Raw genomic sequence first — 23,543 nt, forward strand, 5'->3', positions numbered from 1 at the left:
GATCTCTAGATTTAGGATGCGTCCCAATTTAATCAGGATAGATCTCTAGATTTAGGATGCGTCCCAATTTAATCAGGATAGATCTCTAGATTTAGGATGCATCCCAATTTAATCAGGATAGATCTCTAGATTTAGGATGCGTCCCAATTTAATCAGGATAGACCTCTAAATGTAGGCTACGTCCAAATTTAATCAGGATAGATCTCTAGATTTAGGTTGCGTCCCAATTTAATCAGGATAGATCTCTAGATTTAGGATGCGTCCCAATTTAATCAGGATAGACCTCTAGACCTCTAGATGAAGGCTGCGTCCCAATTTAATCAGGATAGACCTCTAGACCTCTAGATGTAGGTTACGTCCCAATTTAATCAGGATAGACCTCTAGACCTCTAGATGTAGGTTACGTCCCAATTTAATCAGGATAGACCTCTAGATGTAGGTTGCGTCCCAATTTAATCAGGATAGACCTCTAGATCTCTAGATGTAGGCTACGTCCCAATTATTTACCCTTCTAACAAGGTGTGCGCTTGCACACTCCCTGTTATGAATTTCAAAGCATTGGTCTGTTCTAAACATTAGCTGAAGCGAATTTTCCAAGTGCACACTTCAAGAGAAGGGTGGAGAATCGGAGCGCAACGAACTGTGTCGTCATATCGCCATCTAGTGGTGGAAAGTGGAAGAGCACCTGTTGTCATACATTAATATATGGACTTTACGTGTGGTCATGTTGTGGCAGTTTCCTTATTGCTTCCAATGCTCAGATTATATTAATTAACTTTACTGTCTCACTGCTGTCTAATGGGTTGACTGTCTCACTGCTGTCTAATGGGTTGACTGTCTCACTGCTGTCTAATGGGTTGACTGTCTCACTGCTGTCTAATGGGTTGACTGTCTAATGGGTTGACTGTCTCACTGCTGTCTAATGAGTTGACTGTCTCACTGCTGTCTAATGAGTTGACTGTCTCACTGCTGTCTAATGGGTTGACTGTCTCACTGCTGCCTAATGAGTTTAGTGTCTCACTGCTGTCTAATGGGTTGACTGTCTCACTGTTGTCTAATGAGTTGACTGTCTAATGAGTTGACTGTCTCACTGCTGTCTAATGGGTTGACTGTCTAATGGGTTGACTGTCTCACTGCTGTCTAATGGGTTGACTGTCTCACTGCTGTCTAATGAGTTGACTGTCTGACTGCTGTCTAATGAGTTGACTGTCTCACTGCTGCCTAATAAGTTTAGTGTCTCACTGCTGTCTAATGGGTTGACTGTCTCACTGTTGTCTAATGAGTTGACTGTCTAATGAGTTGACTGTCTCACTACTGTCTAATGGGTTGACTGTCTTATGGGTTGACTGTCTCACTGCTGTCTAATGGGTTGACTGTCTCACTGCTGTCTAATGAGTTGACTGTCTGACTGCTGTCTAATGAGTTGACTGTCTCACTGCTGTCTAATGGGTTGACTGTCTCACTGCTGCCTAATGAGTTTAGTGTCTCACTGCTGTCTAATGGGTTGACTGTCTCACTGTTGTCTAATGAGTTGACTGTCTAATGAGTTGACTGTCTCACTGCTGTCTAATGGGTTGACTGTCTAATGGGTTGACTGTCTCACTGCTGTCTAATGGGTTGACTGTCTCACTGCTGTCTAATGAGTTGAATGTCTCACTGCTGTCTAATGGGTTGACTGTCTCACTGCTGTCTAATGAGTTGACTGTCTCACTGCTGTCTAATGAGTTGAATGTCTCACTGCTGTCTAATGAGTTGACTGTCTCACTGCTGTCTAATGAGTTGACTGTCTCACTGTTGTCTAATGAGTTGACTGTCTCACTGCTGTCTAATGAGTTGACTGTCTCACTGCTGTCTAATGAGTTGACTGTCTCACTGCTGTCTAATGAGTTGACTGTCTCACTGCTGTCTAATGAGTTGACTGTCTCACTGCTGTCTAATGAGTTGACTGTCTCACTGCTGTCTAATGAGTTGACTGTCTCACTGCTGTCTAATGAGTTGACTGTCTACTGAGTTGACTGTCACAAGTCATTGCTATTTACAAATGCTTTTCAATATGTAACATGTTCCTGTTATTGCTGACTGTCAGTGTCATGACATTTTATTGTAATATGTTACCTGTTACTCTAGGAACCTGCCCCCAGCCATCTACATATTACTGTAATATCTTATTACAGTACTATATTACTGTAATATAATGTACTGTTTTACAGGAACCTGGTATATTACTGTAAAATATGTATCTTATCTCAGGAACCTGCCCCGGGCTATCTACATATTACTGTAATATAATGTACTGTTTTACAGGAACCTGGTATATTACTGTAAAATATGTCTCTTATCTCAGGAACCTGCCCCCAGCCATCTACATATTACTGTAATATAATGTACTGTTTTACAGGAACCTGGTATATTACTGTAAAATATGTCTCTTATCTCAGGAACCTGCCCCGGGCTATCTACATATCCATTCCCCTGGTGACGTTAGTCTACACTCTGACCAACATTGCATACTTCTCCTCCATGACCCCCGAAGAGCTGTTGGCATCCAACGCCGTGGCCGTGGTGAGAATTCATTAATTAATTAATCTGTAAATAAATTAATAGAAACGTTATAACACTTAATAATGAAGTCATAATAAATACACAATGAGTAACAATAATACGCCTATATACAGGAAGTACCAGGTAATAACATGGCTATATACAGGAAGCACCAGTACTGAGGTAATAACATGGCTATATACAGGAAGTACCAGATAATAACATGGCTATATACAGGAAGTACCAGGTAATAACATGGCTATATACAAGAAGTACCAGGTAATAACATGGCTATATACAGGGAGTACCAGGTAATAACATGGCTATATACAGGAAGTACCAGATAATAACATGGCTATATACAGGAAGTACCAGATAATAACATGGCTATATACAGGAAGTACCAGGTAATAACATGGCTATATACAGGAAGTACCAGGTAATAACATGGCTATATACAGGAAGTACCAGTACTGAGGTAATAACATGGCTATATACAGGAAGTACCAGGTAATAACATGGCTATATACAGGGAGTACCAGGTAATAACATGGCTATATACAGGGAGTACCAGGTAATAACATGGCTATATACAGGAAGTACCAGTACTGAGGTAATAACATGGCTATATACAGGAAGTACCAGTACTGAGTCAATGTGCAGAGGTACGAGGTAATTGAGGTAGGTATGTACATATAACTAGGAATAAAGTGACTAAGCAACAGGATAGGTAATAGACAGTAACAGCAGTATACTGTAGGTAGGGGTAAAGGGTAGATAATAGACAGTAACAGCAGTATACTGTAGGTAGGGGTAAAGGATAGATAATAGACAGTAACAGCAGTATACTGTAGGTAGGGGTAAAGGATAGATAATAGACAGTAACAGCAGTATACTGTAGGTAGGGGTAAAGGATAGATAATAGACAGTAACAGTAGTATACTGTAGGTAGAGGTAAAGGATAGATAATAGACAGTAACAGCAGTAGACTGTAGGTAGGGGTAAAGGATAGATAATAGACAGTAACAGCAGTAGACTGTAGGTAGGGGTAAAGGATAGATAATAGACAGTAACAGCAGTATACTGTAGGTAGGGGTAAAGGATAGATAATAGACAGTAACAGCAGTATACTGTAGGTAGGGGTAAAGGATAGATAATAGACAGTAACAGCAGTATACTGTAGGTAGGGGTAAAGGATAGATAATAGACAGTAACAGCAGTATGCTGTAGGTAGGGGTAAAGGATAGATAATAGACAGTAACAGCAGTATACTGTAGGTAGGGGTAAAGGATAGATAATAGACAGTAACAGCAGTATACTGTAGGTAGGGGTAAAGGATAGATAATAGACAGTAACAGCAGTATACTGTAGGTAGGGGTAAAGGATAGGTAATAGACAGTAACAGCAGTATAATGTAGGTAGGGGTAAAGGATAGGTAATAGACAGTAACAGCAGTATACTGTAGGTAGGGGTAAAGGATAGATAATAGACAGTAACAGCAGTATACTGTAGGTAGGGATAGATAATAGAAAAGCATCAGTGCAGATAGTCTGGGTAACTATTGGTCAACTATCTAACTAACTATTGATCAGTCTGATGGCTTGGCGGGAGAAGCTGTTCAGGGTCCTGTTGGCTCCAGACTTGGCGCTCCAGTACCGCTTTCCGTGCTGTAGCAGAGAGAACAGTCTATGACTATAGGGTGGCTGGAGTCTTTGGCAATTTATAGGGCCTTCCTCTGACACCGCCTGATATAGAGGTCCTGGATGGCAGGAAGCTTGGCCCCGGTGATGTACTGGGCCGTTCGCACTACCCTCTGTAGCGCCCTGCGGTCGGAGGCCGAGCAGTTGCCATACCAGGCGGTGATGCAACCATGCTCTCGATGGTGGAGTTGTAGAACTTTTTGAGGATCTGAGGACACATGCCAAGTCTTTTCAGTCTCCTGAGGGGGAATAGGCTTTGTCGTGCCTTGACAGGAACTAATGGGGATCCATAATAAACCCCAGGAAGAGTAGCTGCTGCCTAGACAGGAACTAATGGGGATCCATAATAAACCCCAGGAAGAGTAGCTGCTGCCTTGGCAACAGGAACTAATGGGGATCCATAATAAACCCCAGGAAGAGTAGCTGCTGCCTTGGCAACAGGAACTAATGGGGATCCATAATAAACCCCAGGAAGAGTAGCTGCTGCCTTTGCAGGAACTATTGGGGATCCATAGTAAACCCAGGAAGAGTAGGTGCTGCCTTGGCAACAGGAACAAATGGGGATCCATAATAAACCCCAGGAAGAGTAGCTGCTGCCTTGACAGGAACTAATGGGGATCCATAATAAACCCCAGGAAGAGGAGCTGCTGCCTTGGCAACAGGAACTAATGGGGATCCATAATAAACCCCAGGAAGAGTAGCTGCTGCCTTGGCAACAGGAACTAATGGGGATCCATAATAAACCCCAGGAAGAGGAGCTGCTGCCTTGGCAACAGGAACAAATGGGGATCCATAATAAACCCCAGGAAGAGTAGCTGCTGCCTTGACAGGAACTAATGGGGATCCATAATAAACCCCAGGAAGAGTAGCTGCTGCCTTGGCAACAGGAACTAATGGGGATCCATAATAAACCCCAGGAAGAGGAGCTGCTGCCTTGGCAACAGGAACAAATGGGGATCCATAATAAACCCCAGGAAGAGTAGCTACTGCCTTGACAGGAACTAATGGGGATCCATAATAAACCCCAGGAAGAGTAGCTGCTGCCTTGACAGGAACTAATGGGAATCCATAATAAACCCCAGGAAGAGTAGCTGCAGCTTCTGTAAAAGCTAATGAGGATCCATAATAAACCCCAGGAAGAGTAGCTGCAGCTTCTGTAAAAGCTAATGAGGATCCATAATAAACCCCAGGAAGAGTAGCTGCTGCCTTGACAGGAACTAATGGGGATCCATAATAAACCCCAGGAAGAGTAGCTGCTGCCTTGGCAACAGGAACTAATGGGGATCCATAATAAACCCCAGGAAGAGTAGCTGCTGCCTTGGCAACAGGAACTAATGGGGATCCATAATAAACCCCAGGAAGAGTAGCTGCTGCCTTTGCAGGAACTAATGGGGATCCATAGTAAACCCAGGAAGAGTAGGTGCTGCCTTGGCAACAGGAACTAATGGGGATCCATAATAAACCCCAGGAAGAGTAGCTGCTGCCTTGGCAACAGGAACTAATGGGGATCCATAATAAACCCCAGGAAGAGGAGCTGCTGCAATGGCAACAGGAACAAATGGGGATCCATAATAAACCCCAGGAAGAGTAGCTGCTGCCTTGACAGGAACTAATGGGGATCCATAATAAACCCCAGGAAGAGTAGCTGCTGCCTTGGCAACAGGAACTAATGGGGATCCATAATAAACCCCAGGAAGAGGAGCTGCTGCCTTGGCAACAGGAACAAATGGGGATCCATAATAAACCCCAGGAAGAGTAGCTGCTGCCTTGACAGGAACTAATGGGAATCCATAATAAACCCCAGGAAGAGTAGCTGCAGCTTCTGTAAAAGCTAACTAGGATCCATAATAAACCCCAGGAAGAGTAGCTGCAGCTTCTGTAAAAGCTAATGAGGATCCATAATAAACCCCAGGAAGAGTAGCTGCTGCTTCTGTACAAGCTAATGAGGATCCATTATAAACCCCAGGAATAGTAGCTGCTGCTTCTGTAAAAGCTAATGAGGATCCATAATAAACCCCAGGAAGAGTAGCTGCTGCTTCTGTAAAAGCTAATGAGGATCCATAATAAACCCCAGGAATAGTAGCTGCTGCTTCTGTAAAAGCTAATGAAGATCCATAATAAACCCCAGGAAGAGTAGCTGCAGCTTCTGTAAAAGCTAATGAGGATCCATAATAAACAAATAAATATGGTTATTTAACAGTTAACTTTCTGTGGTTGTTGTTTTTGTGTGTGTTTGTTTTTTAAAGGTTAATTAATGATTGTTGAATGGTTTTCTACAGACATTTGGTGAGAAGTTGCTGGGCGTTTTCTCCTGGGTGATGCCCATCTCTGTAGCTCTGTCTACATTCGGAGGAATCAACGGCTATCTCTTCACTTCATCCAGGTACTAATAGTCTCATAATATAGTCAGTGGTTCTCAACCTCTCCTCAGGGGACCACCTCAATATAGTCAGTGGTTCTCAACCTCTCCTCAGGGGACCACCCCAATATAGTCAGCGGTTCTCAACCTCTCCTCAGGGGACCACCCAATATAGTCAGCGGTTCTCAACCCTCTCCTCAGGGGACCACCCAATATAGTCAGCGGTTCTCAAACTCTCCTCGCCCCAATATAGTCAGCGGTTCTCAACCTCTCCTCGGGGGACCACCTCAATATAGTCAGTGGTTCTCAACCTCTCCTCAGGGGACCACCCCAATATAGTCAGCGGTTCTCAACCTCTCCTCAGGGGACCACCCAATATAGTCAGCGGTTCTCAACCCTCTCCTCAGGGGACCACCCAATATAGTCAGCGGTTCTCAAACTCTCCTCGCCCCAATATAGTCAGCGGTTCTCAACCTCTCCTCGGGGTACCACCCCAATATAGTCAGCGGTTCTCAACCCTCTCCTCAGGGGACCACCCCAATATAGTCAGCGGTTCTCAAACTCTCCTCGCCCCAATATAGTCAGCGGTTCTCAACCTCTCCTCGGGGTACCACCCCAATATAGTCAGCGGTTCTCAACCTCTCCTCGGGGGACCGCCCCAATATAGTCAGTGGTTCTCAACCTCTCCTCAGGGGACCGCCCCAATATAGTCAGCGGTTCTCAACCTCTCCTCGGGGGACAACCCCAATATAGTCAGTGGTTCTCAACCTCTCCTCGCCCCAATATAGTCAGTGGTTCTCAACCTCTCCTAGGGGGACCCCCCCCCCAATATAGTCAGCGGTTCTCAACCTCTCCTCGCCCCAATATAGTCAGCGGTTCTCAACCTCTCCTCGGGGGACCACCTCAATATAGTCAGTGGTTCTCAACCTCTCCTCGCCCCAATATAGTCAGAGGTTCTCAACCTCTCCTCGGGGGACCGCCCCAATATAGTCAGCGGTTCTCAACCTCTCCTCGGGGGACCACCTCAATATAGTCAGCGGTTCTCAACCTCTTCTCGCCCCAATATAGTCAGCGGTTCTCAACCTCTCCTCACCCCAATATAGTCAGCGGTTCTCAACCTCTCCTCGCCCCAATATAGTCAGCGGTTCTCAACCTCTCCTCGGGGGACCACCTCAATATAGTCAGTGGTTCTCAACCTCTCCTCGCCCCAATATAGTCAGAGGTTCTCAACCTCTCCTCGGGGGACCGCCCCAATATAGTCAGCGGTTCTCAACCCTGTCCTCGGGGGACAGCCCCAATATAGTCAGTGGTTTTCAACCCTGTCCTCGGGGGACAACCCCAATATAGTCAGCGGTTCTCAACCTCTCCTCAGGGGACCGCCCCAATATAGTCAGCGGTTCTCAACCTCTCCTCAGGGGACAGCCCCAATATAGTCAGTGGTTCTCAACCTCTCCTCAGGGGACCACCCCAATATAGTCAGCGGTTCTCAACCTCTCCTCAGGGGACCGCCCCAATATAGTCAGCGGTTCTCAACCCTCTCCTCAGGGGACCACCCCAATATAGTCAGCGGTTCTCAAACTCTCCTCGCCCCAATATAGTCAGCGGTTCTCAACCTCTCCTCGGGGTACCACCCCAATATAGTCAGCGGTTCTCAACCCTCTCCTCAGGGGACCACCCCAATATAGTCAGCGGTTCTCAAACTCTCCTCGCCCCAATATAGTCAGCGGTTCTCAACCTCTCCTCGGGGTACCACCCCAATATAGTCAGCGGTTCTCAACCTCTCCTCGGGGGACCGCCCCAATATAGTCAGTGGTTCTCAACCTCTCCTCAGGGGACCGCCCCAATATAGTCAGCGGTTCTCAACCTCTCCTCGGGGGACAACCCCAATATAGTCAGTGGTTCTCAACCTCTCCTCGGGGGACCACCCCAATATAGTCAGTGGTTCTCAACCTCTCCTCGCCCCAATATAGTCAGTGGTTCTCAACCCTCTCCTCGGGGGACCACCCCAATATAGTCAGTGGTTCTCAACCTCTCCTCGGGGGACCCCCCCCCAATATAGTCAGCGGTTCTCAACCTCTCCTCGGGGGACCACCTCAATATAGTCAGTGGTTCTCAACCTCTCCTCGCCCCAATATAGTCAGAGGTTCTCAACCTCTCCTCGGGGGACCGCCCCAATATAGTCAGCGGTTCTCAACCTCTCCTCGGGGGACCACCTCAATATAGTCAGCGGTTCTCAACCTCTCCTCGCCCCAATATAGTCAGTGGTTCTCAACCTCTCCTCAGGGGACAGCCCCAGTATAGTCAGTGGTTCTCAACCTCTCCTCAGGGGACCACCCCAATATAGTCAGTGGTTCTCAACCTCTCCTCAGGGGACCGCCCCAATATAGTCAGCGGTTCTCAACCCTGTCCTCCTGGGACAGCCCCAATATAGTCAGCGGTTCTCAACCCTGTCCTCGGGGGACAACCCCAATATAGTCAGCGGTTCTCAACCTCTCCTCAGGGGACCGCCCCAATATAGTCAGCGGTTCTCAACCTCTCCTCAGGGGACAGCCCCAATATAGTCAGTGGTTCTCAACCTCTCCTCAGGGGACCACCCCAATATAGTCAGCGGTTCTCAACCTCTCCTCAGGGGACCGCCCCAATATAGTCAGCGGTTCTCAACCCTCTCCTCAGGGGACCACCCCAATATAGTCAGCGGTTCTCAAACTCTCCTCGCCCCAATATAGTCAGCGGTTCTCAACCTCTCCTCGGGGTACCACCCCAATATAGTCAGCGGTTCTCAACCCTCTCCTCAGGGGACCACCCCAATATAGTCAGCGGTTCTCAAACTCTCCTCGCCCCAATATAGTCAGCGGTTCTCAACCTCTCCTCGGGGTACCACCCCAATATAGTCAGTGGTTCTCAACCTCTCCTCAGGGGACCGCCCCAATATAGTCAGCGGTTCTCAACCTCTCCTCGGGGGACCACCCCAATATAGTCAGTGGTTCTCAACCTCTCCTCGGGGGACCACCCCAATATAGTCAGCGGTTCTCAACCTCTCCTCGCCCCAATATAGTCAGCGGTTCTCAACCTCTCCTCGGGGGACCACCTCAATATAGTCAGTGGTTCTCAACCTCTCCTCGCCCCAATATAGTCAGAGGTACTCAATCTCTCCTCGGGGGACCGCCCCAATATAGTCAGCGGTTCTCAACCTCTCCTCGGGGGACCACCTCAATATAGTCAGCGGTTCTCAACCTCTCCTCGCCCCAATATAGTCAGCGGTTCTCAACCTCTCCTCACCCCAATATAGTCAGCGGTTCTCAACCTCTCCTCGGGGGACCACCCCAATATATTCAGTGGTTCTCAACCTCTCCTCGGGGGACCACCCCAATATAGTCAGCGGTTCTCAACCTCTCCTCAGGGGACCACCCCAATATAGTCAGTGGTTCTCAACCTCTCCTCAGGGGACCACCTCAATATAGTCAGCGGTTCTCAACCTCTCCTCGGGGGACCACCCCAATATAGTCAGCGGTTCTCAACCTCTCCTCGGGGGACAGCCCCAATATAGTCAGCGGTTCTCAACCCTGTCCTCGGGGGACAACCCCAATATAGTCAGCGGTTCTCAACCTCTCCTCGGGGGACCACCCCAATATAGTCAGTGGTTCTCAACCTCTCCTCAGGGGACCACCTCAATATAGTCAGCGGTTCTCAACCTCTCCTCGGGGTACCGCCCCAATATAGTCAGCGGTTCTCAACCTCTCCGCGCCCCAATATAGTCAGCGGTTCTCAACACTCTCCTCGGGGGACCACCCCAATATAGTCAGCGGTTCTCAACCTCTCCTCAGGGGACCACCTCAATATAGTCAGTGGTTCTCATATAGTCAGCGGTTCTCAACCTCTCCTCAGGGGACCGCCCCAATATAGTCAGTGGTTCTCAACCTCTCCTCAGGGGAACGCCCCAATATAGTCAGTGGTTCTCAACCTCTCCTCAGGGGAACGCCCCAATATAGTCAGTGGTTCTCAACCTCTCCTCAGGGGAACGCCCCAATATAGTCAGCGGTTCTCAACCCCCTCCTCGCCCCAATATAGTCAGTGGTTCTCAACCTCTCCTCAGGGGAACGCCCCAATATAGTCAGCGGTTCTCAACCCCCTCCTCGCCCCAATATAGTCAGTGGTTCTCAACCTCTCCTCAGGGGAACGCCCCAATATAGTCAGCGGTTCTCAACCCCCTCCTCGCCCTAATATAGTCAGCGGTTCTCAACCTCTCCTCTCCCCAATATAGTCAGTGGTTCTCAACCTCTCCTCGGGGGACCACCTCAATATAGTCAGTGGTTCTCAACCTCTCCTCAGGGGAACGCCCCAATATAGTCAGCGGTTCTCATCCCCCTCCTCGCCCTAATATAGTCAGCGGTTCTCAACCCCCTCCTCGCCCCAATATAGTCAGTGGTTCTCAACCTCTCCTCAGGGGAACGCCCCAATATAGTCAGCGGTTCTCAACCCCCTCCTCGCCCCAATATAGTCAGTGGTTCTCAACCTCTCCTCAGGGGAACGCCCCAATATAGTCAGCGGTTCTCAACCCCCTCCTCGCCCCAATATATTCAGCGGTTCTCAACCTCTCCTCAGGGGACCTACCCTAATATAGTCAGCGGTTCTCAACCTCTCCTCAGGGGACCTACCCTAATATGGTCAGCGGTTCTCAACCTCTCCTCTCCCCAATATAGTCAGTGGTTCTCAACCTCTCCTCGGGGGACCACCCCAATATAGTCAGCGGTTCTCAACCTCTCCTCGGGGGACAGCCCCAATATAGTCAGCGGTTCTCAACCTCTCCTCGAGAGACCGCCCCAATATAGTCAGTGGTTCTCAACCCTCTCCTCGCCCCAATATAGTCAGCGGTTCTCAACCTCTCCTTGGCCCAATATAGTCAGCGTTCCTCAACCTCTCCTCGGGGTACCGCCCCAATATAGTCAGCGGTTCTCAACCTCTCCTCGAGGGAAAGCCCCAGTATAGTCAGCGGTTCTAAACCTCTCCTCGGGGTACCGCCCCAATATAGTCAGCGGTCCTCAACCTCTCCTCGGGGGACCACCTCAATATAGTCAGCGGTTCTCAACCTCTCCTCAGGGGACCACCCAATATAGTCAGTGGTTCTCAACCTCTCCTCAGGGGACCACCTCAATATAGTCAGCGGTTCTCAACCTCTTCCTCGGGGGACCACCTCAATATAGTCAGCGGTTCTCAACCTCTCCTCAGGGGACCACCCCAATATAGTCAGTGGTTCTCAACCTCTCCTCAGGGGACCACCTCAATATAGTCAGCGGTTCTCAACCTCTCCTCAGGGGACTACCCAATATAGTCAGCGGTTCTCAACCCTCTCCTCAGGGGACCGCCCCAATATAGTCAGCGGTTCTCAACCCTGTCCTCAGGGGACCGCCCCAATATAGTCAGCGGTTCTCAACCTCTCCTCAGGGGACCACCCCAATATAGTCAGCGGTTCTCAACCTCTCCTCAGGGGACCACCTCAATATAGTCAGTGGTTCTCAACCTCTCCTCGCCCCAATATAGTCAGCGGTTCTCAACCTCTCCTCGCCCCAATATAGTCAGCGGTTCTCAACCTCTCCTCGGGGGACCGCCCCAATATAGTCAGCGGTTCTCAACCTCTCCTCAGGGGACAGCCCCAATATAGTCAGCGGTTCTCAACACTCTCCTCGCCCCAATATAGTCAGTGGTTCTCAACCTCTCCTCGGGGGACCGCCCCAATATAGTCAGCGGTTCTCAACCTCTCCTCAGGGGACAGCCCCAATATAGTCAGCGGTTCTCAACACTCTCCTCGCCCCAATATAGTCAGTGGTTCTCAATCTCTCCTCGGGGGACCGCCCCAATATAGTCAGTGGTTCTCAACCTCTTCCTTGGGGGACCACCCCAATATAGTCAGTTGTTCTCAACCCTCTCCTCAGGGGACCACCTCAATATAGTCAGCGGTTCTAAACCTCTCCTCGGGGTACCGCCCCAATATAGTCAGAGGTTTTCAACCTCTCCTCGGGGGACCGCCCCAATATAGTCAGTGGTTCTCAACCTCTCCTCTGGGGACCACCTCAATATAGTCAGTGGTTCTCAACCTCTCCTCGGGGGACCGCCCCAGGAGAGGTTGTTATTGTCCTGTAACCAATAGAGCTGATTCAATTTATCAAGGACTTGCTGATGCTCTAGTTCTGGAATAGATTAAAACACATGGAACAACGCAGACACTGTAACCCAATGCAATATCCAGTCCATCTACAACCCCGGTGTTGTTGTTGGCATCACTCTCCAATCCACAACCCTGGTGTTGTTGCTGGCATCACTCTCCAACCCACAACCCCGTTGTTGTTGGCATCACTCTCCAACCCACAACCCTGGTGTTGCCGGCATCACTCTCCAACCCACAACCCTGGTGCTGTTGATGGCATCACTCTCCAACCAACAACCCTGGTGTTGATGGCATCACTCTCCAACCCACAACCCTGGTGTTGATGGCATCACTCTCCAACCCACAACCCTGGTGTCGCTGGCATCACTCTCCAACCCACAACCCTGGTGTAGCTGGCATCACTCTCCAACCCACAACCCTGGTTTTGCTGGCATCACTCTCCAACCCACAACCCCGGTGTTGCTGGCATCACACTCCAACCCACAACCCCGGTGTTGCTGGCATCACTCTCCAACCCACAACCCTGGTGTTGCTGGCATCACTCTCCTAACCCACAACCCCGGTGTTGCTGGCATCACTTTCCAACCCACAACCCTGGTGTTGCTGGCATCACTCTCCAACCCTGTTGTTGCTGGCATCACTCTCCAACCCTGTTGTTGCTGGCATCACTCTCCAACCCACAACCCTGTTGTTGCTGGCATCACTCTCCAACCCTGTTGTTGCTGGCATCACTCGCCAACCCACAACCCCAGTGTTGTTGCTGGCATCACTCTCCAACCCACAACCCTGGTGTTGCTGGCATCACTCTCCAACCCACAACCCCGGTGTTGCTGGCATCACTTTCCAACCCACAACCCTGGTGTTGCTGGCATCACTCTCCAACCCTGTTGTTGCTGGCATCACTCTCCAACCCACAACCCTGGTGTTGCTGGCATCACTCTCCAACCCACAACCCTGGTGTTGCTGGCATCACTCTCCAACCAACTCCATACACACCAAACGCTGTGGTCCTTTTTCTCCCCAGGTTGTGTTTCTCTGGAGCCAGAGAGGGTCACCTGCCTTACCTGTTGGCCATGATCCACCTGAAAAACTGCACCCCTATTCCCGCTCTGCTAGTCTGTGTAAGTTACTGCACCCCTATTCCCACTCTGCTAGTCTGTGTAAGTTACTACACCCCTATTCCCACTCTGCTAGTCTGTGTAAGTTATTGTGCCCCTATTCCCACTCTGCTAGTCTGTGTAAATTACTACACCCCTATTCCCACTCTGCTAGTCTGTGTAAATTACTACACCCCTATTCCTGCTCTGCTGGTCTGTGTAAATTACTACACCCCTATTCCCACTCTGCTAGTCTGTGTAAATTACTGCACCCCTATTCCCACTCTGCTAGTCTGTGTAAGTTATTGTGCCCCTATTCCCACTCTGCTAGTCTGTGTAAGTTATTGTGCTCCTATTCCCACTCTGCTAGTTTGTGTAAATTATTGTGCCCCTATTCCCACTCTGCTAGTCTATGTAAGTTATTGTGACCCTTTTCCCGCTCTGCTAGTCTTTGTAAATTAGCCCCATTCTTGCCTGCATTTTCCCACAGTTCCTATAGCCCCAAACCCCAGGGCTGTGTTAGTTCCTATAGCCCCAAACCCCAGGGTTGTACTAGTTCCTATAGCCCCAAACCCCAGGGCTGTTCTAGTTCCTATAGCCCCAAACCCCAGGGCTGTGTTAGTTCCTATAGCCCCAAACCCCAGGGCTGTGTTAGTTCCTATGGCCCCAAACCCCAGGGCTGTGTTAGTTCCTATGGCCCCAAACCCCAGGGTTGTGTTAGTTCCTATAGCCCCAAACCCCAGGGATACACTAGTTCCTATAGCCCCAAACCCCAGGGCTGTGTTAGTTCCTATAGCCCCAAACCCCAGGGCTGTGTTAGTTCCTATAGCCCCAAACCCCAGGGCTGTGTTAGTTCCTATAGCCCCAAACCCCAGGGCTGTGTTAGTTCCTATAGTCCCAAACCCCAGGGCTGTACTAGTTCCTATAGCCCCAAACCCCAGGGTTGTGTTAGTTCCTATAGCCCCAAACCCCAGGGATACACTAGTTCCTATAGCCCCAAACCCCAGGGCTGTGTTAGTTCCTATAGCCCCAAACCCCAGGGCTGTGTTAGTTCCTATAGCCCCAAACCCCAGGGCTGTGTTAGTTCCTATAGCCCCAAACCCCAGGGCTGTGTTAGTTCCTATAGCCCCAAACCCCAGGGCTGTGTTAGTTCCTATAGCCCCAAACCCCAGGGCTGTGTTAGTTCCTATAGCCCCAAACCCCAGGGTTGTGTTAGTTCCTATAGCCCCAAACCCCAGGGATACACTAGTTCCTATAGCCCCAAACCCCAGGGCTGTGTTAGTTCCTATAGCCCCAAACCCCAGGGTTGTACTAGTTCCTATAGCCCCAAACCCCAGGGCTGTACTAGTTCCTATAGCCCCAAACCCCAGGGATACACTAGTTCCTATAGCCCCAAACCCCAGGGCTGTGTTAGTTCCTATAGCCCCAACCCCCAGGGCTGTGCTAGTTCCTATAGCCCCAAACCCCAGGGATACACTAGTTCCTATAGCCCCAAACCCCAGGGCTGTTCTAGTTCCTATAGCCCCAAACCCCAGGGCTGTGTTATATAGCTTTGTGTATAATGTCTATGTTCATTGACCTCTGCTTCCCTCCTCCTCCTCCACAGTGCGGAGCCACCATTGTGATCCTGTGTATCGGAGAGACTCACAACCTGATCAACTATGTGTCGTTTATTAACTTCCTGTCCTATGGAGTGACCATCGCTGGCCTGCTGTACTATCGCTGGAAGAGACCCAACCTGCTACGACCCATCAAGGTACAGCAGGCCTATATCTGCTGCTACTATATCTGCTACTATATCTGCTGCTATATCTACTGCTACTATATCTGCTACTATATCTGCTACTATATCTACTGCTACTATATCTGCTACTATATCTGCTACTATATCTACTGCTACTATATCTACTGCTACTATATCTGCTGCTATATCTACTGCTACTATATCTGCTACTATATCTGCTGCTATATCTACTGCTACTGTATCTACTGCTACTATATCTGCTACTATATCTACTGCTACTGTATCTACTGCTACTATATCTGGTGCTACTATATCTGCTGCTACTGTATCTACTGCTACTATATCTACTGCTACTATATCTGCTACTATATCTACTGCTACTATATCTGCTGCTATATCTACTGCTACTATATCTACTGCTACTATATCTACTGCTACTATATCTACTGCTGCTATATCTACTGCTACTATATCTACTGCTACTATATCTACTGCTACTATATCTACTGCTACTGTATCTACTGCTGCTATATCTACTGCTACTATATCTACTGCTACTATATCTACTGCTACTATATCTGCTGCTACTATATCTACTGCTACTATATCTGCTACTATATCTACTGCTACTATATCTACTGCTACTATATCTACTGCTACTATATCTACTGCTACTATATCTACTGCTACTATATCTGCTGCTATATCTACTGCTACTATATCTACTGCTACTATATCTACTGCTACTATATCTGCTGCTACTATATCTACTGCTACTATATCTGCTACTATATCTACTGCTACTATATCTGCTACTATATCTACTGCTACTATATCTACTGCTACTATATCTGCTACTATATCTACTGCTACTATATCTGCTGCTACTATATCTACTATATCTACTGCTACTATATCTGCTGCTACTATATCTACTGCTACTATATCTACTGCTACTATATCTACTGCTACTATATCTACTGCTACTATATCTGCTGCTACTATATCTACTGCTACTATATCTACTGCTACTATATCTGCTGCTACTATATCTACTGCTACTATATCTACTGCTACTATATCTGCTGCTACTATATCTGCTGCTACTATATCTACTGCTACTATATCTACTGCTACTATATCTGCTGCTACTATATCTACTGCTACTATATCTGATGATACTATATCTGCTGCTACTATATCTGATGCTACTATATCTACTGCTACTATATCTGATGCTACTATATCTGCTGCTACTATATCTGCTGGTACTATATCTACTGCTACTATATCTGCTGCTACTATATCTGCTGCTACTATATCTACTGCTACTATATCTACTGCTACTATATCTGCTGCTACTATATCTACTGCTACTATATCTGATGATACTATATCTGCTGCTACTATATCTGATGCTACTATATCTACTGCTACTATATCTGATGCTACTATATCTGCTGCTACTATATCTGCTGCTACTATATCTACTATATCTACTGCTACTATATCTGCTGCTACTATATCTACTGCTACTATATCTACTGCTACTATATCTGCTGCTACTATATCTACTGCTACTATATCTACTGCTACTATATCTGCTGCTACTATATCTACTGCTACTATATCTGATGATACTATATCTGCTGCTACTATATCTGATGCTACTATATCTACTGCTACTATATCTGATGCTACTATATCTGCTGCTACTATATCTGCTGGTACTATATCTATTGCTACTATATCTGCTGCTACTATATCTGCTACTATATCTGCTGCTATATCTACTGCTACTATATCTGCTGCTACTATATCTGCTGCTACTATATCTGCTATTATATCTGCTGCTGCTATATCTGCTGCTACTATATCTGCTGCTACTGTATTTGGTGCTACTATATCTGGTGCTACTATATCTGCTGCTACTATATCTGCTACTATATCTGCTGCTATATCTACTGCTACTATATCTGCTGCTACTATATCTGCTATTATATCTGCTGCTACTATATCTGCTGCTACTATATCTGCTGCTACTGTATCTGGTGCTACTATATCTGCTGCTACTGTATTTGGTGCTACTATATCTGGTGCTACTATATCTGATGCTACTATATCTGCTGCTGCTACTATATCTGCTGCTACTGTATTTGGTGCTACTATATCTACTGCTACTATATCTGCTGCTACTATATCTGCTATTATATCTGCTGCTGCTATATCTACTGCTACTATATCTACTGCTACTATATCTACTGCTACTATATCTGCTGCTACTATATCTACTGCTACTATATCTGCTGCTACTATATCTGCTGCTACTATATCTACTGCTACTATATCTACTGCTACTATATCTACTGCTACTATATCTACTATATCTGCTGCTACTATATCTGATGATACTATATCTGCTGCTACTATATCTACTGCTACTATATCTGCTGCTACTATATCTGCTGCTACTATATCTACTGCTACTATATCTACTGCTACTATATCTACTGCTACTATATCTACTATATCTACTGCTACTATATCTGATGATACTATATCTGCTGCTACTATATCTGCTGCTACTATATCTGATGATACTATATCTGATGATACTATATCTGGTGCTACTATATCTGCTGCTACTATATCTACTGCTACTATATCTGCTGCTACTATATCTGCTGCTACTATATCTACTGCTACTATATCTGCTGCTACTATATCTACTGCTACTATATCTGATGATACTATATCTGATGCTACTATATCTGCTGCTATATCTGCTGCTACTATATCTGCTGCTACTATATCTGCTATTATATCTGCTGCTACTATATCTGCTGCTACTGTATTTGGTGCTACTATATCTACTGCTACTATATCTGCTGCTACTATATCTACTGCTACTATATCTGATGATACTATATCTGATGCTACTATATCTGCTGCTATATCTGCTGCTACTATATCTGCTGCTACTATATCTGCTATTATATCTGCTGCTACTATATCTGCTGCTACTATATCTACTGCTACTATATCTGATGCTACTATATCTGATGATACTATATCTGCTGCTACTATATCTGCTGCTACTATATCTGCTGCTACTATATCTGATGCTACTATATCTGCTGCTACTATATCTGCTGCTACTATATCTGCTGCTGCTACTATATCTGCTGCTACTATATCTGATGCTACTATATCTGCTGCTACTATGTCTGCTGCTAATATATCTGCTGCTACTATATCTGATGCTACTATATCTGCTGCTACTATGTCTGCTGCTAATATATCTGCTGCTACTATATCTGATGCTACTATATCTGGTGCTACTATATCTGATGCTACTATATCTGCTGCTACTATATCTGGTGGTAGTATATCTACTATATCTGGGAACTATTTACTTGTGCACACCTTAACCAGGAAATGAACTGTAAGTCTATTACTGATGGGAAACCAGGAAATGAACTGTCATTCTATTACTGATGGGAAACCAGGAAATGAACTGTCAGTCTATTACTGATGGGAAACCAGGAAATGAACTGTCAGTCTATTACTGATGGGAAACCAGGAAATGAACTGTCATTCTATTACTGAATGGAAACCAGGAAATGAACTGTCAGTCTATTACTGATGGGAAACCAGGAAATGAACTGTCAGTCTATTACTGATGGGAAACCAGGAAATGAACTGTCAGTCTATTACTGATGGGAAACCAGGAAATGAACTGTCAGTCTATTACTGATGGGAAACCAGGAAATGAACTGTCATTCTATTACTGAATGGAAACCAGGAAATGAACTGTCAGTCTATTACTGATGGGAAACCAGGAAATGAACTGTCATTCTATTACTGATGGGAAACCAGGAAATGAACTGTCATTCTATTACTGAATGGAAACCAGGAAATGAACTGTCAGTCTATTACTGATGGGAAACCAGGAAATGAACTGTCAGTCTATTACTGATGGGAAACCAGGAAATGAACTGTCAGTCTATTACTGATGGGAAACCAGGAAATGAACTGTCATTCTATTACTGATGGGAAACCAGGAAATGAACTGTCATTCTATTACTGATGGGAAACCAGGAAATGAACTGTCAGTCTATTACTGATGGGAAACCAGGAAATGAACTGTCATTCTATTACTGATGGGAAACCAGGAAATGAACTGTCAGTCTATTACTTCCTTCCTTCCTCTCCCTCCTCCCCCTCCCCCATCCTTCCCATCCTCCCTCTCCTCTCCCTCCTCCCCCTCCCCCATCCTTCCCATCCTCCCTCTTCTCTCCCCCCTCCCTCTATCCTCTACTCATTCCCCTTCTCTACTCTCCCTCCTCCCCCTCTCCCTTCAGGTGAGTGTGTTGGTCCCTATCAGTTACCTGGTGTTCTGGGCGGTGCTGCTGGGGTTCAGCCTGTACTCGGAGCCCGTGGTGTGTGGCATGGGGATCGTCATCATGCTCACCGGGGTACCCGTCTACTTCGTCGGAGTCCACTGGAAGAACAAGCCCAGATGTGTCTACAGGGTCGTGGGTGAGTGACTCCTACACACCTTGTATTGCAAGTCCATGTAGGTCTTTCACCAGACGCTCTTAGTCAGAGCAACTTACAGTCAACTAAGTTAGGTATGCTGTCGTCTCTGCATCGACACTGATAAGGCAGCAGAATGACATGCTGCCGTATCTGCATCGACACTGATAAGGCAGAATGACATGCTGCCGTCTCCGTATCAACACTGATAAGGCAGAATGACATGCTGCAGTCTCCGTATCAACACTGATAAGGCAGAATGACATGCTGCCGTCTCTGCATCGACACTGATAAGGCAGAATGACATGCTGTCGTCTCTGTATCGACACTGATAAGGCAGAATGACATGCTGCCGTCTCCGTATCGACACTGATAAGGCAGCAGAATGACATGCTGTCGTCTCTGTATCGACACTGATAAGGCAGAATGACATGTTGCCGTCTGCAGGCTATGTGTCTTACAACAGAATTAAATTTTAGTCATGAAGTTGTCATCTACCACTAGAGGGCAGTACAAGCCTGCTTTTCCAGAGTCACCCAAACACTCTCATGTTGAGTCAAGTGTTGAAGTCAGGGACTTTACTGTATATGACTCTGACCCTGTCTGATCCTGTCTGACCCCGCTGCCTGTCTGTTCCAGAGTGTGTGACCTACGTGGGTCAGAAGCTGTGTTTCGTGGTGTTCCCCCAAGAAGACCTGTCAGAGATCACCCCCCTCACAGCCTCAGATAAACACATCGACTGAACGAGCTCCTCCTCACAGCCTCGGATAAACACAACAACTGAACGAGCCCCCCCCCCACCTCACAGCCTCGGATAAACACAATGACTGAACGAGCGAACGAGCCCTCCCCCTCACAGCCTCGGATAAACAAAAAAAAATCAAAAAAAAAAATGACTGAACGAGCGAACGAGCCCCCCCCCCCTCACAGCCTCGGATAAACACATCGACTGAACAAGCTCCTCCTCACAGCCTCGGATAAACACATCGACTGAATGAGCCCCCCCTCACAGCCTCGGATAAACACATCGACTGAATGAGCCCCCCCTCACAGCCTCGGATAAACACATCGACTGAACGAGCTCCTCCTCACAGCCTCGGATAAACACATCGACTGAACGAGCCCCCCCCTCACAGCCTCGGATAAACACAATGACTGAACGAGCCCCCCCTCACAGCCTCGGATAAACACATCGACTGAATGAGCCCCCCCCTCACAGCCTCGGATAAACACATCGACTGAACGAGCCCCCCCTCCTCACAGCCTCGGATAAACACATCGACTGAACGAGCCCCCCCCTCACAGTCTCGGATAAACACATCAACTGAACGAGCCCCCCCTCCTCACAGCCTCGGATAAACACAACAACTGAAGGAACCCCCCCCCCCCCTCACAGCCTCGGATAAACACAATGACTGAACTACCCCCCCCATCACAGCCTCGGATAAACACAATGACTGAACGAGCCCCCCCCTAACAGCCTCGGATAAACACAACAACTGAACGAGCCCCCCCCTCACAGCCTCGGATAAACACAACAACTGAACACCTCTCTCCCTCTGTCCATCTAACAGGGGCTGAGCTGCCAGAACGAACGCCCTGATCCGCCCGCCTACCAGGGACTTGTTAAACCTCTTTCTGTCCGTTGCCTTCTCCTCCCTGAATGCATCCCAAATGGCACCCTATTCCCTTTATAGTGCACTACTTTTGACCAAAGCACCATGGGCCCTGGTGTAAAGTAGTGAACTACATGGGGAATAGAGTACTATTTGGGCCACACTAGGCTCTCTCCTTAACAGTAAAGAGAGTTTCCATCCTGGTACTTCTGAGAGGCTGCCTCAGGCTCTTCCATCCTGGTACTTCTGAGAGGCTGCCTCAGGCTCTTCCATCCTGGTACTTCTGAGAGGCTGCCTCAGGCTCTTCCATCCGGGTACTTCTGAGAGGCTGCCTCAGGCTCTTCCATCCTGGTACTTCTGAGAGGCTGCCTCAGGCTGTGTTTAGTGGGAGGGGCATCAGGATCAGTAAAGGTTGTATTGGTCGATACTCTGCCCCTTCTCTTCACTAGACAACCAATGCCAAGACACCGTACTCAAGGAACTTTTGTTTTCTGAGATATTTGTTTTCTTTTTAGTAGTATTTGTTTTTGAAATGAGTCTAAACTTTGTCCATTTTATTGTGCCTTACAAGTGGGATGAATTGTAATGTTTTTAATGTTTTGTTTCTTTGATGCGGCCTATTGATTTTGTGGTGATATTAAGTTTAAACTGTGTACTACTCCCTGAGGTACAGTAGTATTTGCAGCGGTTTTCCTTTGGCTGCACTTCCCACTACTTCCTATGACTTCCTGTTTTCCCTGTAGTGACTTCTAGAGTTTGGTGTTCATGGGGTACGGTCTGACCTGAGATACGGTCTGACCTGAGATACGGTCTGACCTGAGATACGGTCTGACCTGTAGTGACTTCTAGAGTTTGGTGGTGATGAGATACGGTCTGACCTGAGATACGGTCTGACCTGTAGTAACTTCTAGAGTTTGGTGTTAATGAGATACGGTCTGACCTGAGATACGGTCTGACCTGTAGTAACCTCTAGAGTTTGTTGATGATGGGATACGGTCTGACCTGTAGTAACCTCTAGAGTTTGGTGGTGATGAGATACGGTCTGACCTGAGATACGGTCTGACCTGTAGTAACCTCTAGAGTTTGGTGTTAATGAGATACGGTCTGACCTGTAGTAACTTCTAGAGTTTGGTGCTAATGAGATACGGTCTGACCTGTAGTAACCTCTAGAGTTTGGTGTTAATGAGATACGGTCTGACCTGTAGTGACTTCTAGAGTTTGGTGTTAATGAGATACGGTCTGACCTGTAGTAACTTCTAGAGTTTGGTGTTAATGAGATACGGTCTGACCTGTAGTAACTTCTAGAGTTTGGTGGTGATGAGATACGGTCTGACCTGAGATACGGTCTGACCTGTAGTAACTTCTAGAGTTTGGTGTTAATGAGATACGGTCTGACCTGAGATACGGTCTGACCTGTAGTAACTTCTAGAGTTTGGTGTTAATGAGATACGGTCTGACCTGTAGTAACCTCTAGAGTTTGGTGGTGATGAGATACGGTCTGACCTGTAGTAACCTCTAGAGTTTGGTGGTGATGAGATACGGTCTGACCTGTAGTAACCTCTAGAGTTTGGTGTTAACGGTTACCCCCTGCATCCCAAATGGCACCCTATTCCCTTGATGGTGCACTACTTGTGTGCACTACGTAGGGAATAGGGTGCCATCGTTGACACCACCATGGTCTCTCTCTATCTCTTCCTAGAAGACGGATGCTTCAGTTAAGCCCTAAGGCATTCAGCAGGTGAAAGGTTCCAAACTAAACCCAGCAGCACTTACTCAACTTGCTT

The 23,543-nt window shown here is 47.2% G+C and overlaps 1 protein-coding gene across 1 annotated transcript in view; it reads left to right on the forward strand.

Moving 5' to 3' along the window:
- The window catches only part of LOC110514610 (asc-type amino acid transporter 1), a 68,670-nt gene extending 45,349 nt beyond the window's left edge, over window positions 1–23,321 (forward strand). Inside the window, exons 6-12 of the mRNA XM_036981671.1 lie at window positions 2,439–2,562; window positions 6,521–6,624; window positions 13,788–13,884; window positions 15,467–15,616; window positions 19,969–20,146; window positions 20,783–22,529; window positions 22,626–23,321. Of these exons, the coding sequence (XP_036837566.1) occupies window positions 2,439–2,562; window positions 6,521–6,624; window positions 13,788–13,884; window positions 15,467–15,616; window positions 19,969–20,146; window positions 20,783–20,886 (757 nt within the window). The 3' untranslated portion in view covers window positions 20,887–22,529; window positions 22,626–23,321. The remainder of the gene's footprint in view (window positions 1–2,438; window positions 2,563–6,520; window positions 6,625–13,787; window positions 13,885–15,466; window positions 15,617–19,968; window positions 20,147–20,782; window positions 22,530–22,625) is intronic.
- The last annotated feature ends 222 nt before the right edge of the window (window positions 23,322–23,543 follow it).

This window comes from Oncorhynchus mykiss, chromosome 6 (genome assembly GCF_013265735.2).
Source record: "Oncorhynchus mykiss isolate Arlee chromosome 6, USDA_OmykA_1.1, whole genome shotgun sequence".
NCBI lineage: Eukaryota > Metazoa > Chordata > Actinopteri > Salmoniformes > Salmonidae > Oncorhynchus > Oncorhynchus mykiss.